Source organism: Amphiura filiformis, chromosome 1 (assembly GCF_039555335.1).
Source record: "Amphiura filiformis chromosome 1, Afil_fr2py, whole genome shotgun sequence".
Lineage (NCBI taxonomy): Eukaryota > Metazoa > Echinodermata > Ophiuroidea > Amphilepidida > Amphiuridae > Amphiura > Amphiura filiformis.
In genome coordinates, this window is record NC_092628.1 from 20,596,712 (window position 1) to 20,615,326 (window position 18,615).

An 18,615-nucleotide genomic window follows, 5' to 3' on the forward strand; every position below is an offset into this window, starting at 1 on the left:
AAGATTAATTTCCGCTTTCAAATAATTGTCAATGATTTAATATTGATTTGCTTGTCACTGCTCCTTTTTATTTTATTTTTTTAAGTTTTTATGTAGTGTGATACCATAATCTCTTCTCATGAACTAGAGTGGTAGGATAGTGTTACACATTAATTAGTAGATAGTGACATCCCCAGTTCTTCTTCAATATTTCCCAGTCTTGCCACCAAAAAAATGATCTCATTTCTTTTTTAATTGTTGGTAAAGTATATATGATAGGTACACTATAATTAATGGCTATGTTGGTACAGACCATTGCCCATATCTCAAAATACCTTTGGTAACTGGGATTTAAATTTGTCTTAAAATGTGACTGCACATGCCTCCATTACGGGAGTGGAAAAGAGCTTATGCAGTGACAGCGATTTGTATACAATGTGTTATGGGATTGGGCAAATGGTTAGTTCTGTTAGTTACCAATTACCAGTTCCGTTATAATAAGCAGTAATAACTCAGTAGTAATATTGCTCTCTAACACCAAATGCTATTGTTTCAGTTTAATAACAGATTATTACCTTATAATTGATCTTCTTGGTGTGTGCTAACACAGCTTAAACTGATATGATATAGCTTTGCAGCAGTGTGTTATCTTATGTTGTACCCTTCATAATTTATTAAATTGCTAAAACTAATATAAATGCTCTCTATATAAAAAGTTTTGACAACTACTACTACCTTTTATCCTGTGGTTAGCCAGACCTTACCCGTAAATCCACCCTTAATGGGTACCTGATGAAATAAAGACAGCTTTTGTTTTATGTAATGATTTGGACCCAAAAGATGTCAAAATTACAAATTTTGTTATTCTTCCCTGGTAAAGTAACTATTGTTAACAGGGTTGCCAACATTTTCAGCCCATTTCGTGGTTTGACACTTGAAATATCGCACAAATCGACCAAATCTGCTCAAAAATTGTCTGAAAGAATTTTAGAGGGCATTTTCAGATTAAATTAGTCTAAAATAGTATTATGTTTAAATGTGAATTTTATCCAAAAATCGTCTGCAAAAACTAAAATTATGTTTTTCCACTCAAGCTCTGGCGTCGCCCAGAAGTCTGTAAATCGCAGTGGCCATTAAGATAAGATTTGACCATAATCTCCCACAGAGGGGGTGTAGATTTCAAAATGGAGTCATCCATTTAGGTAACTCTATTTAATATTCACACTCCCTGTGTGGAAGAATAAGGTTACATCTTCCATAGCATGTGTATGAATTTCAATTGGAATAGGCCATTGCGGTGTTTGGCAACCCTGATTAATAGGTAACCGGATTCAAAATCTGTCGTATTTACAGGCCACATGCCATTACATGTGAATTGATTTCATTTGTAAATCATTGTAATTTCTTAAGCCTGCTTTAAGTAATGAGACACACTAAGACTAAAGTTTTTGGACTTAACAATGGGTTTTGAATCATGCTATGTACTCTTACCTCTTTCAGAATGAAATTAACCCAAGGTCTTATCAAACATACACAGCCATATACTTATCCTTCATGGAGTACCACATCAGGCTATTCTAGTTGAAATCCATATTTCCCCTATGGAAGACTGACATGACCTTAATCTCCAACACAGTGAGTGTGAATTTCAAATGGATTGTCCATAAAAGGAGTGCCAATTTTAAATGGAGTTACCTGAATGGGTGGCTCAATTTGAAGTCTACACCCCCTACGGTCAAGTCTTCCATAGGAGTGTATGGATTTCAACTGGAATAGCCCATTTTCAAGATACACCATGTTTTCTTTGAGCCACAAGAGATGACAATTTAATTTCTGGGGTCAATTTCACTAACATTTGTGATGTGTTATAAGTCCTTCAACCCATCATAAGTGCAAACCAAAGTCTTCCATATAATTATAAGTTAGCTCTATGATGTGTTAGGACTTATGATTTGTTAAAGGACTTACGATGTGTCACAACTGGTAGTGAAATATATAGTGGTAATATTATCCACCAGCTAACTCATTAAATACCAGATGGGTACACCATGGGTACTAAAGCAGTACTACCATAAGTAATCTGGCTGTGTAAACATACTAACTCATAATTCATTCACACTCACACACAAGAAAACTGTCAACACTGTTTGAAAAATTACATAACCATAACACCACCTAGTCTTTTTCTCCTTCATTATTTTGTAATTGAAATTATTCAAAATTAAGCTCATCAAATGACAATATTTAAATAAGAATTCGATGTTTGAGGAGTTTCCAGTTGCAAGATGTAGTTAATGTAAAACATGTAATTAATAGGGAAATAAAATTTTATTCTTCTCCCAAATTCAAAAAAAGACATGGTAATTCTAAATATCCTCTTGAGTGCTAAGCTTCAGTAGGGATATGTGCACATCAAACAGTACCGACTCCGCCATATTTGCGTGTTGCTCATGGAGGGCAAAATGTGTACCTTTTGGATTATTTCACCAGTATTGTGCGCTAAGATCTACCAGCACAGATTGACATGCAAGCTTAAGAGGCCCCAATTATCATTCGATATTCGATAAATGCCAGGGTTACGCTATTTTAGTCTCCATGCCTGACAAACCAGTATGGGGGAATTACCATTGCATTATGCAGGATGAGTCGGTACTCTTTGGGTTTAGGTTGCAGTATTATGCTAAACTTACTGGCACAAAGAAAACCGTCAGAAGGCTGATACAGTTTACTATTGTTGTTTTATGACAGAACTCTTGACAGACGGTAAGAATATAGATAAAGCTCACAGCTGCAAGACATTTTCATTTGTGTAAAGAAAACTATTCTTCATCACAACTATGCATGCAGTGGTCGTCTGGTTATGGCTGCAAGTCCTCTGCCAATTATATTATTTAATGCTAGCTTGCAGCTCGAATAAGACGTATTGAGCAATTCTTCTTTTGGCAAAAAACTTCTGTGCAGTGATGTCAGCACTTCAAATACTCTTTTGTCATTGCAGTGTCAAATTTGAATAGTGGTCCCAAGATGGAACCTTGTGGATCCCCCTAGTGTTGACTGCTATGCATAACATGGCTATATCACTAAAGCATGGTGTGTTTATGTGCGGTCACCATGCAATGAGATCAGGAGAACTCTACTGCCATGTTTGTGTGTCACTCATGGAAAAGAAATATAGTGTACCTCGGGTTTGTTGTTCCAATGCCATGCTGAGTAAATTTTGATTTTTAAGTGTGTGCTTGTTTGCAATCTGCATATGTGTAATGCAATGTGCTGTTACTCATGTTATGTGCTACAAACACAAATTTTTTATGTGATTATTTTAAAAAGCCAATTATTTGTCGTCCAATTTTCGGCCTTCAAAGAATAATGCTATCTATAGAGGTGCACTATCATGGTTCCTATGGGTGACAATCTGATATCGTCGTTGGGCAGGAAAAACCTCTTATGTACTTGTGGCCCTTGAACATGTTTAAAACAAAGCTGCCAAGAGGTTGCATAGGAGGTATTGCTTTAAACATGTTCAGGGGCCAATGACACATACGAGGAACAATATGGCATATTTCTGTTGAATCATGAGTTCTCCTGGTACAATTTCTTGGCTGGCCACATATTACACACCATGCTTCAATCTGCAAGCCCTAAGAGTTTGGATCTTTGTAAATTATAACTGATTGTACCTTGTTTAATATTGAGTGCTACATTCGCTGGTGCCTATTTGACACATACATAAGTGTGCTATTTGACAAAATTCCAAATTTATCTATCTCCAGATCGTATTAAAACACCAGTGTCCAAATAATGTCAACATTCTCATCTGTGTATCAATGCTGTAAAGATAACAGTGGAGAACATGATGTTGTTTGGAAACTGGTGCCATAAACTACATGTATTTGGATCGTGGGCAATTGCCAAATTCCAAAGCTGTCATACTGTACTATTGTATAATCGATCAAACTAAACAGTGGCCCTATATTTGAACCTTGAGGTACACATGAACAGCCTGCTTGGTTTTGTCTCAAAGTATGTGGTCAGTACTAAATAAGCATGATATGTATATCTTACTCAAGGCTCACTTGTTTCAATATGGTTGTATCGCTTTTGTAAACTAATTTGTTTTAATTTTAATTTTGTTAATTTCTGGCTAAGTACATGGAAGTAATTATTCTATATTTAAATCTAATACTATTTTGATAACAACTAACACAGTTCAAGGTGGCACTAAGTCGATTAATCAATAAAACAAATCAAATTATGATTATTTTTATTTGTTTATTTAATAATTTCTATATTTATGCTCATTATTTCAAATTAATTCCTTTTTTTTAATTTTTAATTATTATTTCGGTTTGTTTTTCTCTTTTATTTGCCCAAATCACTGATTAAAAAGATTCATTGCTAGTTAGTGTCACCTTAATCTAGTGCATTACACAATAGACATGTCCATACATGTCTTTAATATCAAACTGCTGAGCAAGGTTATTATGTGCATTGTGTACAGTACAACAATTAATGATTGGGAGTCCATCTCATGCACGAGGCATGCCTGCATCATTAACATTTTAATTAACGCAGACACGATTGAGATAATGTATAAAATTATTGCTTATTTACTACTGAACATTCAAAATGTGTGCCCTGGTCTGATCCTGCTAAAATTGATTAATTTAGTTTATAAGCTTAAAAAATGTAAAAGCATAGAGCTTAACCTGTAACATCAGATTCCATGTTGCAAAGAGTTATTTTGAAGTTACAGGGTTATGATATTGGAAAGTGCTATGTGCACATTTAGGACATGCTAATGATTTATACTTGGGTATAAAAACTTTACCCAAAACATTCTCAGCTCAAAAGCTGATTTTGATATGTGATTTATATCATTAATAGATGAGGATACTATATATGGTGCACAGAAAAATAAGGTACCATTTATGTTCACCCCAGTATATATCGTAAACAAAGACATATAGGTCAAGACAAGATGATCCAAAACCCAATGAAGATGCAAATTCAAAAGTTGCAGTTTCCTCCATTGCATGCTTAGACCCTCCCTCGGGTCCATGGAGAACGACTGGTAATGTAGATTATACAACATTAAATAAACCCGATACATGGACCCTTCCAATGTGTAGGCAAGTTGCCTTCCAGCTCCCAGCATTTTGTGGGAGTTCAATTTTACCGATCCTGGGTCAGACAAGTTTTCTATATATCACGTCCGTGGTCTCACTGTCTTGCCGTTTGTGTAAGCGGCTACTTAGCCTGACCAATCAATGTAGATCTCAGCAAGCAAGGCGATATTTGAAATAGGTTTTCATTGATACTCTATTGATCATAACCAATGCGCGCGCAAAATGACAATAGAACTGGGTCATGCATGTTATATGCCTACCATATTTGAATTGACAATGAGGCGGGGCTATCATAATTGACGCCACGGTCACGTTACATAGCTTGATAATTATGTGGAAGGGAGTTTACTATCAAAGCGGAACAGTCTGGGTTTAGGAGAGCTATAGTATTATAAAAAAATAAACAAGTTGGTCTGTAGATTAATTGAGTTTTCGTCGACACACAGTGCTCTAGGAGCACTATAACTTTGTTGTCATTTATAATTAGGGCTCAGTGGTGTGTTGTTTTAATCTTTGGAGTGAAGGAGAAGGTGGTTTTAGCTCTAATTATTTACCCACAGATGGAACCCAGACTGGGGGACAGTCTATTGCATGCTTGAATAGATTTGTACACAAAGCGTTCTCGAACAAGCGAACTAGCGCCATGCTTTCCATTGATTAGCACATTAAAACTAGAGTAGTGCGTTCATTGATTAGAACATTAAAGTGCAACTTTTGATTCCATTCCTTCCTTAGGTTTGAAATCACTGTTTCTTTAATTTTCAACCAATTTCAACAAGTTAGGTCTTAAATCAGACCTAAAGAGTACAGCTATGGGATGCTTGTTTTACTTTTGACGTAATTACATTTGTCTTTGTTTAGTATATACAGGAGTGAACATAACTGGTTCGGTAATTCTTTTGCGCACCATAGTTCTAAAAGGGTGTTAAATCACATTGAGTACAGTTCAGATCTGGTCACATAACTAAACAAAAAAATGAAAATAGGTTATATTGAGCAATTCCACTTAAAATCCATATACCCCCAAATGGGGTTACCTGAATGGGTGACTTAATTTGAAAGTTACACATTCTGTGTGGGAGATTAAGGTCATGTCTTCCATAGGAGGGTTATGGATTTCAATTGGAATAGCCCATTTAGATTGCTTGGGGTACTGGAAACTAATTTTCACCTAGAAGGCAGCTTTCGGAGAAAAGGTAGATTTTTAGTTGGATTAAGTAGTAACATTAGGATTTGTGTAGATTGATGTATAACTTAATTAGAGGCTTGCAAATGGGACTAGTTCTAGAAAAACGATCATGCTGGTGTTGCGGAAAGTATGTTTCATTTCATGATTTGTGGTAAACTTGCAACATCATATTCAGATGGTGTAGAACTAGAAGTCCAGGCGTATTTTTGATCATGGATAGTTGAGCACTCAGAGCACATGATTAGACAATTTTCTGATTCACACATCAACTTGTTTTGTGCCAAGTTTTCAATGCCACAACTCGTCATGTGAGGGTGCTATTTAGAGATAGACATAGATTAATCACCCAGACTTATGAGTGCCCATCCCTTACCACAGCGGGAGGTGAAGCCATGTATCCATGGTGATTTTGACTGGGTGACCAGAGTTACTAGGTACGGAGAAGTAATGCGTATATGTCTGGAAAGAAAGGCATGCTCGTTTGTGTGATTGCTGCGCCGTTATCGCCGGCGTCAAATGCAACATGTTCCGTAGACACAAACATGTCTGCTTGTTTGCGTCCGGGTTTGTGTACTTGCCAAAATTGTTGCTATGCAGTGTTGGCTTCACTACGCGAACTAATGTCATTAGTCTAGGTGCTCGTTTGTCTGGGGATCTCTACTGAGATGGTGGCACCTGAAGGTTCCACAGGACTCCGCAGAGAGCTCACCTCATGCAAAAGCATTTAGGTTGATGATTGAATGCTGGATTTTATTGTACTTGGTTCTATGCCATCTGATCATTTTGTTATAAAAGAATTTAAAGGACAACAAAAATATGTTAGTCTGGTATGGCCCATGAAAAAGATGAGTGGGCTTTTACAGTTGAAATCCATACACCCCTTATGGAAGACATGACCTTAATCTCACATCCAAGTGGTGAAGATTTCAAATGAAGTTGCCCAAACAGGTAACCCCATTTGAAATTCACACTCCTGTGTGGAAGATTAAGGCCATGCCTTTCATAGGTGATATATGGATTTCAACTAGAATATCCCAGTATTATAGTAGGTTCGGTTTCAATTTTATTGTCATATCGATTAAGACATGTTTTTGACTGTGCATGTGCTAGAAGATGGAAACATTGCTTGTCATTGTATTGTATGAATGCATTTTGTTTTGTACACGAAAATGATTTCTTTCATTATACGTATGCTAGATCCTGCAGGAATATTGTGCGAGAGACTGATGTGTATTGCTTGCATGCTGCACCATGTATGTTTTTTTAAAGAGTGCATTTTGGAAATGGAAAAGCAGTTCATTTTGAGAACGTCTTGTGAATGTGCATATCGTCACTGGGCAGGAAAAACCTCATGTACTTTTGGCCCTTGAACATGGATGAAGCAACCTCTTCAATATAAAGTCTACACCTACAAGTCTTTATCCATGTTCAAAGGCTAAAAGAAAATATGAGGTGGTTCCTGCATGTACTTTTGGCCCTTGAACATGGATGAAGCAACCTCTTCAATATAAAGTCTACATCTACAAGGCTTTATCCATGTTCAAGGGCCAAAAGTACATATGAGTTTTTTCCCGCCCAGTGAGAATATGAAATTTTCACAGATTACATGAGGAAATCAATCAGTCTCTCGACAGTGTTTTTGCAGGACATAGCATGCATCTATGGAGATTATTTCTCCCATGGCAAAAGCGATTTACTGAATTCACACAAATACACGCTTTTTCAGGTTACAGACGAAGGTTTGTAATGTCGAAAATAATGCTCGCTAGGTCGAATAAGAAATAAGGTTGGCTGTGTCAAATCTAGCTCTAAACCTTTCTTCAACTCTAAATCTAGCTAACTTTATTCCATATTCGACATAACAAATCTTATTTTCATATTCGACTTAGTGAGCGTTATTTTTTGACATTGCTAAACGTCAACATAGCAGTGGACACCATTTCAGTATCATAACTTGAACAAATACTGTGTAACACTGGTGGAGTCATTAAGTACACATCTAACTGTTTAAGCATCATTTTGTCAAAAAAAATGACAGGTCTGGCCTTGTACAATTCTGTTAAATAAAATTGAATAGGAGTTAGAATTTTGAAGACTAAAGTCATGGTGTACGGGAAAAGAGAGCAGATGGATGTCCAGTCTTGCAATAAATATTCAAAATTGCCATAGCTGTTTGTCCGGTTTTGGGAGTCTTATAATGAATATTGTGCAATAAATAATCATGTCAATATATTGATAGTTTTTTAATATGGTTTATGGTAAGTCTGCCATAACTATATATATTAACTGAACATACATGGATGATTTGCAGTACACTTCACCAAATCTTGCCAGGTCCAATTACACATTGTTTTAGATGTTAACGGTCTATGATATTCTCTCTCTACAGCACGGCACCCGGCAATAGACACCCGTTCCTGCCCTCACCCGGTAACGTTGGTAACGTGGGCACAACCGGTGGACAAACAAGGTTTCCACGCGGTGCCGCCAATCGCGCCACTTTCCACGCAGGCCAGGTGCGGCGGCATCCTGTGTTCAACGGACCGACAGTGTCGCCATCTACCACTCAGGATTCGACCAATATGGAGCGTAATCGCAATTCACATGGCTTCTTTGGAAAAATTTCATCGCGGTTTAGCCGGAGGTACACGTATGTGTCATGTAGCCTGCCCTGGGCTTTTCCTCACTTTTTTATGATTTAAGTTGATATTGTTTTTAATTTAAAGGAGCATTTTGTGACCAAAATCAATTGTATCTGACTTGTTTAACATGATTTGGACATGACTTCCCATAGGAAATGTTACGAGCAGCATGTTGTCAGGGATTAATAATGAAAGTAAACAAGGAATTGAAACAAAGTAACAAAACAAACAAATGAAAATATTTTTACAAAATTATAAATTTGTAAGCAGGTCCCATGCTTATTCAAATCAAAGATTCTTTGACGGACCATGCAACTTTGTCATTTTGTAATTTCAAATTTTGTTCGGCAATAAAAGTTATGAGGAAATGCCATTTTTTTGCTTGCTGCTTTTATATTTATCTATCATATCATTTCACTGGATATCTTTTGGTTGCACCTATATATCTGCTATTTGCACTTAAGGGGTGGGGTATGAACGTTTGGACAATATTTATTGTGGGACATTAGGGCACATCAGACATCGAATTGCATTCTGAATACGAAGAATGTCCTTCTGATATCAAATAATTTTGATTTTTTGAAATTCACAATGTAATACACATTTTATGGCAAATGATTATAACAGTACTCGAAGTAAACTTTATAAATTTGATGATTTATACTAAAAGTATATGTAGGTGGGATGAAAAGCCGATGATCAATTGAAAATTTTGACCTTTCGTATTGAAGATATGGATTTTTTTTCCCAAAACACTAAAAAAATTAGAGGTCTTTTTGGGAAAAAAATCCATATCTTCATTATGAAAGGTCAAAATTTTCAATTGATCATCGGCTGTTCCTCCCAGCTACATACACTTTAAGAATATATCATTAGGTTTATCAAATTTACTTAGTACTGTTATATATCAAAATGTGAAAAATATCAAATTTTAATAATTTGTCATAAAATTTGTATTATATCGTGAATTTCAAAAAATGAAAATTATTTGATATCAGAAAGATATTCTTCGTATTCAGAATGCAATTCGATATGTCTGATGTGCTCTAATGGCCCATAATAAATACTGTCCAAACGTTCATACCCTACCCCTTAAACATCCTCATAATATTTAAACTATAAAACAAAATTGTAGGGTGTCAATTCTTTTTTAAAAATCCTTAAGGTATATTTTAATGAATCTATTTAATATTATTTGATATCATAATCACAAAAATACCATAAAGTGCACCTTTAAGTGTTATATTATGATTTTTTTCTTCCTTACTTTTGTGACTAGTTTTGTCAAGTTTTGCATGGTTTTAAGTTGATTTAAAAGTACCAGTTTCTGTCCTCCATTTTGTTAAGTTTTGTAACAATTTGTATCTACATATAGTTTCTGTACTCTGTACAGTTGAGAATGTAATTTAGTTTTCTTATCTTCTCTAAGCGTGTCAAGATTTCTGTGAGGTTTTATATGTTTTTGTGCTACAAGTTGATGTTACGTTTCAAATTTAATTTCAGGCAGGAATGGAAGGGTTTAGATTAGCATTGGTGTCACACGAGGAAAGAGTTGGATAGTTTATTATCGAGAAAAAACAAGATTAAGATTTTAGAGAGTGCTCAGAGTAGGACTTTTGATGCATGGAGAGTTTCAGGAAAAGGAAGTCACATAAAGATCATTTTTTGTTTGGGATAAGTAATTTTGGATATTTAGGGCTATATATTTGAAGAATATAAGAGGGCAGAATCAGAACATAGCCATGTTTGCATTCAGAAAATTAATTGGCAGGGAGTGTTTAGGATGATGCACGTAGGTAGGGATTGTATGAATAGGAAAAACACAGTTACGAAGTATCGAGTGAAGGGGAAATTAGGAATTTAATTAGTGGTAATAGGGAGTATCCTGCAATATGCAGAACATGTAAATTTCAACATTTTCCCTTGAGCAGGGGTGTAGTGCGGCACTCCCCCTCCCCCCAAAAAGGCAGTGGGGGCAAAAAAGTTTTTTTCAGTAAAAATGACTTCCAGACCCAAAAATAAATATCTTTATATTAAATGGTGCTATCACATTTCAAGATTTTTTGTCTCCCTTCCCTAGGTACAAAAGATTTTTTTTAGTATTTCTGTTACATCCATGGTCAGTCAATGACTCCATCTTGCTTATACCCTTCTGCTTTAGAGTATTGGGCTATTCTGGATGAAATCCATACACCCCCTATGGATGACAGAATCTTCATCTCCCACACAGGTGATGAAAATACGGGGTCTCCCATTCAGGTAACCCTATTTGAAATTCACCCTCCCTAGTGTGGAAGATTAATGTCATGTTTTCCATAAGGGGGTGTATGGATGTCAACTAGAATAGTCCAATATTTGTTGCAATGATACCAAAGTAACATACATGCCAGTATGCCGCCACCTTTCATTGGTTCATATCCATCCGATATTTTCATTTATTTAATAGTGGTATATGGGGCAAGGTTCTATGCACACACTTCACTTCATTGTTGCAACTTTCTTTTTTATTCGCCATCGTAGTGTGACGTCAAAAGCAGTCGTTGTCATGTCAACTGGTTTACGCTACCTGTGTTTAGAACCACAATCGAAATCATCACAATGCAAAGTCGATGGGTTTCTAACAGGTGTGCAAATCAAGAATGAACCTTAGTAACTAAGATATGATGTATTCACTACGACGACAAATAATGGGAAGTCCTCAAGTAATACAAGAATAATCCAAAAATGGCAAAAGAAATGTAGCACTTAATTTTATGAATTTGAAACATACTCTTTTGCCTAATGACTTGTGTCAATCCTAGTCCTAAATTTGACCTAACTAAATACAAATTCAAATTTCATATTCAATCAATCCTTAGGCCAAAAAAAAAACATGTTTGTTTCCTGTAGCAGGTCAAAAAAAGTCAAATCGCGAAATGTGTTTTTTATTTTTATTTATTTTTTATAATCCATGTCTTCAAATGAAAAAAAAACCTTTTTGCTGCAAATTGGAATGAAATTTACAGTGGGTCTCTCCGACACAAAAAACATGATATTTCTTCATATTCAAGAATATTTATGATCCCCTTTCAATCTGCAGATTAAAAAAGTATTAAAAAATGTGTAAATGTGTACTCCAGTAGTGTTTTTTGTTTGTTTGTTTTCCAAAAGTGAAAAAAAAAATCTAAATGTGCAAAAAAGCCGTCAAAAACGAAATTTGCGTGCTACAGGAAACAAACTTTTTTTTTTTTGGCCTTATAACCAAATAGGCAAAAGCCTGCATTTTTAGGATGTTTATCCTACATACTAGAACAATCAAGCTCAAAGTTTTGTACAAGACTAATTCCAGTGTAATATTCTGATTATTCGTATGTTTTATTACCAAATCAGTCTCAAAGTTGCAGCAGGTTAATTGACTTAATGGATTATTCCATTTAGTCCACACTCTCCCTCTGAAAGATTTGGGAAATATCTTCCACAGGGGGAGTATGAATTTCAAATGGAATTAGCACATTAACCAACTCGATTTGAAACTCATTCTCCGTCTGTGGAAGATTCAGGTTGAATGTTTCTCAGAGGGTGTATGAAATTCAAATGGAGCTGTCTAATATATTCATTCCATTTGAAATTCATACTCCTGCTGTGAAAGATATTTTTAATATCTTCCCCAGGGTAGTACGGATTTTAAATAGAATAGCCCAATGTACCCATGGACCCAGGTGGAGTGAAGTGATGTGCTCATGGAGTAAAAATTGATGCAAATCTTTGGGCATAATACAAGGTGATGGATGGGTGGTCATTTGAATTAACAGGTTGGTGGTTGGGGTATTAGAATCAATCCCTTTGCTAATCCGATTTACTTTCTTTTATTCTGTTCCCGAATACCAGCAGTTCTATAGGAACCACCGTACGAGAAGTTGACGATTCTATCAAACCACGCTCATTACGCTTCACATTCAGCATGAAGACAACCAGCTCTAAGGATCCGGATGTGATCATGAGTGAAATCCGACGAGTGCTGGAAATGAACGGTGTAGACTATGAGCAGCGGGAACGCTACCTGCTGTTCTGCGTCCACGGCGATGGTCGGGGCGATAACCTCATACAGTGGGAGATGGAAGTCTGTAAGCTGCCGCGACTCTCGCTGAACGGCGTGCGCTTTAAACGGATCTCTGGCACCTCTATGGCCTTCAAGAACATTGCCTCCAAAATTTCCAATGAGCTTTGTTTGTGAGGAATGGATGTTTACTTAGACTTGAATGATAAAAAAAGCAGAGTGGCATTCCCTTTACGAACGAGACAATATCAGCCATGCAAATCCAGAGTCAACGTCAGAATGCAGCAGGCTGTATAGGAAGGATCGTCTCCCGTGAATTTCCAGTGAGCTTTGTGACAGAATGCAGCTTTATATGGACAAAAAAGTAAACCGCAGAGTGTCATTCCTTCCTCTTTTGAAAAAAGACAAATTTGCCAGTCGCACTGCAGAATGAGGTTTATATATATTAGAAGCTGTTTGTGGCAGTTTTACATACTCGATACAGACTGCTTTTTAACTGTTTTTTTTTTTTAACAGAAGTTGTGGAAAATGGCTGCCATGCACTACTAAATTCATTCATTCATCCCTTTACTGCCACTAGAGGGCAGTCTACTTGGATACCAGGTGTCTGCAAACCAAGATGTTGTAAAACTTTTTTTCCAAGGTTTGGACAGAAGAGAGTTTCGTTACAGCAAGTGGAATAGCAACACAAAAACCATGCTCATTGTGCTATGCCAGTTGAAATCCATACACCCCCTGTGGAAGACATGACCTCAAACATCCACACAGGGAGTGTGAATTTCAAATGGGGTTACTTGAATAGGTGACTCCATAATGAAATGTACACCCCTTGTATGGGAGATAAAGGTCATGTCTTCCATAGGGGTGTATGGATTTCAACCGGAATAGCCCATTTAAGCATTGTTTCCTTATGCTCATTGTGCTATTCCAGTTGAATTCCATACACCCCTGTGGAAGACACAACCTTAATCTTCCACACAGGGAGTGTGAATCCCAAATGGGGTTACCTGAATGGGTTACTCCATAAGAAATCCAAACCCCTTGTGTGGGTGATTAAGGTCATGTCTTCCACAGGGGGTATATGGATTTCAACCGGAATAGTCCATTTAAGCATTGCTTCCTGAGTACGCCAATCCAGCATTTAACCTGTGATGGCACTTATATTCATGGTAGCGGGCACTGCACCTTTCCCTCTCAATTTTGTTTGCATCAACCAGTAAAAGCACCCCCATACCTGTGATAACCAGTATTATGCATTAGTGTAGTATAATTGCATTGCAGTAGTCAATCCGATCTCAATGATCGGTTTGATTGTGACAAAAAGATTGCATATCAATATGGTTTTATGGAATACCATATCCTTCAAGGAATTTATAGGGGGAATTTTACGTAATATTGAATACATTTTAGTGTGATATACAAATAGACTGCAAGAGCTATGAAAATACCAAACAATCTGAAGGATGAGTTGGATATTTTTATGACAAGTGTGGTTCATTTTTGTATCATGTAAAAATCCTTCCAGTATTAGAATTATTAGAATATAATATGAAGCTTAATAATTGTCATATTTGTCATCAATTAACACATCAAAATGTTGTATTCTACCCAGTCGTCATTTTGTAGTGTAAATTCTAAGCACGCATATTCCCTTCTGTGTGAGTAGCATGGCATTAAAGGCGACATCTGTTTCATTCAGCATTTATGGATGCTTACGTTGAATACACACACTCTGTAGTGGTAAACATGCTGAATATAATTGGATAACAAGATGCAGTGTCAGACAATCTTGCACCATACATTGTGCAATATTCAACATAGATGGAAGCTTCATATCATATGATAATAAGGAATTCTTGCTAACCCCGTGTATAAAATTACATAAAAGCTACCATGGTGGATTGTTGTTTATTAAGACAAAGTAGTGTTCTTCTGTATTGTTTCCAAAAACAAACAAACAAAGATAAGAAAGTAGATGCCTCAGTGTTGCTGCTAAAGGTGTATGGCAAGCAGGACTTGCCAAAGCTGACGAAAAGCCCAGTGCTGTACGGTGCAAAAACTGATTGAGGAGCCAATGGCTCCTAACTTTATAAAAAACTTTATCGCCTGAGCCCATCGGGAAGTAGTACAGAAATACACAACATTCCATCAATGTGTGAAAAGCAAAAATGGCGGATCATTCATTCTCCCCCTATAAATTCCTTGCACATTACATTGGATTTACACATATCAGTCAATCAACAGCCATTACTTTTAAATGGTGAACAGGTTTTACCCTGGGTGCTCTGGTGTTCTGCATCGTTAACTACTCGTTAACTACTTAATTGACTTATAAATGAACTCCCTCCTTTCACTATAGACCACAATAGCCTCATCCCAATGGCATAGTTCAGTAACCTCAATTAAACAATCATGGTGCAAAAGTTGACCTCAAATTGCAGAGTATTGTACCCAAATTTCCAAAGGTCATTCAATGAATGTACACATGTATTGGGGTTAAAGTACTATGCCCTGATAGATGAGCATGTTGTGGATCCTAGTGTTTATACAGGAACTGTTATTTCCCCCAAGTGAGTATGTACATAATGGCTGGTTTTATACACCTCTGTATACCCTTTTCCCAAAAACAAAAATCCCAGTGTTTAAATTAAATCCTGTATAAAAAATGTTACAAACAAAAAAACTGATTATTATTATTATATCACAGTGTTCCATGTTGGATGAAAACTTAACACAAAATAACTTATGGTCATCGATTTTGTTCGATGGTGTGTATATTCTATATATGCCTTTTTGGTATTTGGTAGTCAAATTTTATTGATGAGTTGGTTTATATGATGGATGCGTGATGTTTTTTGTGTTTGTGAGAGAGAAAAATAACAGAAAAAGGTGAGAATTTGTTTCCAAAAGCCTTCCTTTCATTTTTTTTTAAAAAGATTCATTGTTGTCCTGTTTTGTAGGAAACAAAGTCTCTAAAGCCAGATCATGGCTAGATGGACCTTAGCACTTGAACACTGCATATTGATGAGTCCCTACTTCCATTGGGGGTCATGAGTGTTCAATAGGTGCAATATTGGGAGTCATGGGATTTAGTACTAATGATGAGGTTGCAGTGTTCTGATAGCGTGGCTAGGGTGGAGGATGTATGGCAGGTCTGGTACGCCCCCTGAGGTACACAGGGTGGACCAAATTTGTCATGTACCTATTGGTGGTACTTCATCTTCATTTCTGTTATTACAAGTTGAGGTTGATGATTGTGCATCAATTTATTTTTTGAAGGTGAAGCAGACATGCTACATATATTTTGATTTGGGGGGGGGGGTAGTGCCTAGAAATATTTGGAGGTGCAAGCAAATGAATTCACAAACACATATACTCCCACCCACACCCCCTTTAATTTACATACCGAGGACCAAAATAGCAGATTAGCTGCGTATAGTTGTGTATGACACACGATATGCAAAGCCTTCCAATCACAGTTGGTATTTTTAATGCACAATAGCAGACATATCTCTAAAATGCATTTGGCATGCAATTGTGAACTGCTGCAGACCTCCACAAACAGAGGAGGATGGTGCTCATTTGCAGGTGTTACTTTTAGGTCTACGGTTTAAATGTGGTCTCAAGTTCACACACACACCAGTATGTTTATGTGGAAGCCCTTTCAAAGCGAGAGCACCCTACACACTTCACACACAAAACAACGTCTGTTCATGCATACCGAGGCATCCACGCTACACCCATATAAAGCGAGGAAAGATTATAAGTGTTTTGTAATCCTCGCTCGTTCCATACTTTGTCATTTCTCCTCGGTTTGTATGCATAGATCTTTCACAATTCCGCACTTATAATGGGAACTCCAACACACACCACTAGAATAGGAGTGGACACTGTTCGTCTGGGTACTACATAGTTGTCCATGTCAGTTAGAGGATTGACCTTTTCGGTAAATCCCATAAGCCTTTGCGAGTACACCTGAGGACTCGTCATTTGACGTCACGCCGATGCGCCGTATCGTTTATCGAACATCGCCACTGCGCATTTCAAATCGGCATGACGTCAAATGATGCATTATCAGGTGTACTCGCAAAGGCTTATGGGATTTACTGAAAAGGTCAATTATGGCATAAAGTGAAAAGAAAACGTTGTGCAACAAGGAGAAAGAGTAAATTGAGGTAATCTTCAGGGAGATCGGCACCTTGCTTCACATCCTCTATCCCAGCCACCTGTTTTTGCTGCATTGCAAACTCATACGATGGGCTATTCCAGTTGAAATCCATACCCCGTATGGAAGACACAGTCTTAATCATCCACACAGGGAGTGTGAATTTCAAATGGGGTTACCTGAATGGATGACTGCTTTTGAAATTCACACTCCCTGTGTGGGAGATTAAGGTCATGTCTTCCATAGGGGATATGAATTTCAAATTGAACAGCTCATTGTTATCTCATACTATGTATCAGTGTGTGTTCACAAGTATCAGGTGAGCAAGTACTGTATATGTTTTCATTAGTTGGTTCTTGTGCTTCAGGAAGAGTGCAAGACTGATGATAGCATGTTTTGTGCAAAACTTGTTCTGAATATGTGGTAGGTTATATTTGTTCTCCTTCCGATACTTTAAAAAAGAAAGGCTAGACCATAGAGAAGTTACCATGAGGGGGAGTTGTGCTGTAGAATGATCAGTCCAGGAGAATGCCATATATGGAACGTGACTATACATAATAATACCCTCCTAAGACAATGGATGCATCTCATTATTTTCCTTCAGTTTGGCATGGCCAGGAAATCCACAAGGTGGGCCAAGGTATGTACATGTATCAGTACATGTACCCTATCCTTTACTATGGGAGAATTTTCTAGTTTGTTTAATTCCAGATGGATATGGTCACAATTCTAAAGCTTCATCTAAATTTAAGGAGGGAACACACACACACTAGTCAGTTTTGTTGTTCCAAATTGTTTCTACCATTACCATTCGGATAGAAATATGATTTGTTGATGTGGACAGTTTCCCATTAGATCACCACATGGTGCGATACAGCCAAGGTTAAAGGTCATGCTTCCATATTTGGCATTGTTCTGGGGTTGATGATGTACTTCAAGATCCACCGCCAGTTGATTGAGAGGAAACGTGTGGGATTTCTTCCTCTGCAGTTTTTGTTTGATCATTTGTGAAGATTCTCACTGTTTTATAGGAGTGCAATTTGGACATTTCTCTCAACTATGAAAGCAAGGATGATGTTGAGCATGGAACCAGGTGGTACTTAACCTTGGGTCAATTTATTTGCCTCAACCCCATGGCAGAGTTCAGAGACATGCACTCTTTTAAGTGTAACCTATGACATTGACCATTTTATATAATACAAATTTTGATACATGGAACATGCAGGGTCAGTTCATAAATGTACAAGCCTATTGGAAGTAATTGAACCATGCATCTGGGGTTGAGGCAAGACACATAAAAAATTCAGTGAGAAGAGGAAGGGTACTTCCATAAAGATAGCAAGGTATTGCAGATTCTTATCCCCATGAGAACTACCTGCCTATTGGTCAAAAAGGAGTTTTCATTATCAGTTGGACCAATCAGCAACATTGTTAGAATAATTTCACCACACCAAAAAAATTGGGGTGAATTATTTGCA

General features: G+C 37.0%; 1 protein-coding gene across 10 annotated transcripts in view; it reads left to right on the forward strand.

Moving 5' to 3' along the window:
* Positions 1–13,717, forward strand: part of LOC140166813 (MAP/microtubule affinity-regulating kinase 3-like) — a 120,674-nt gene extending 106,957 nt beyond the window's left edge. For 5 of the 10 annotated variants that reach the window (XM_072190330.1, XM_072190443.1, XM_072190502.1 and 2 more), the window contains 3 exons: positions 2,728–2,742; positions 8,684–8,944; positions 12,804–13,717. In XM_072190330.1, the coding sequence (XP_072046431.1) occupies positions 2,728–2,742; positions 8,684–8,944; positions 12,804–13,149 (622 nt within the window). In that variant the 3' untranslated portion in view covers positions 13,150–13,717. The remainder of the gene's footprint in view (positions 1–2,727; positions 2,743–8,683; positions 8,945–12,803) is intronic. The other 5 variants (XM_072190382.1, XM_072190614.1, XM_072190672.1 and 2 more) reach the window with 2 other exon arrangements.
* Positions 13,718–18,615: the final 4,898 nt, after the last annotated feature.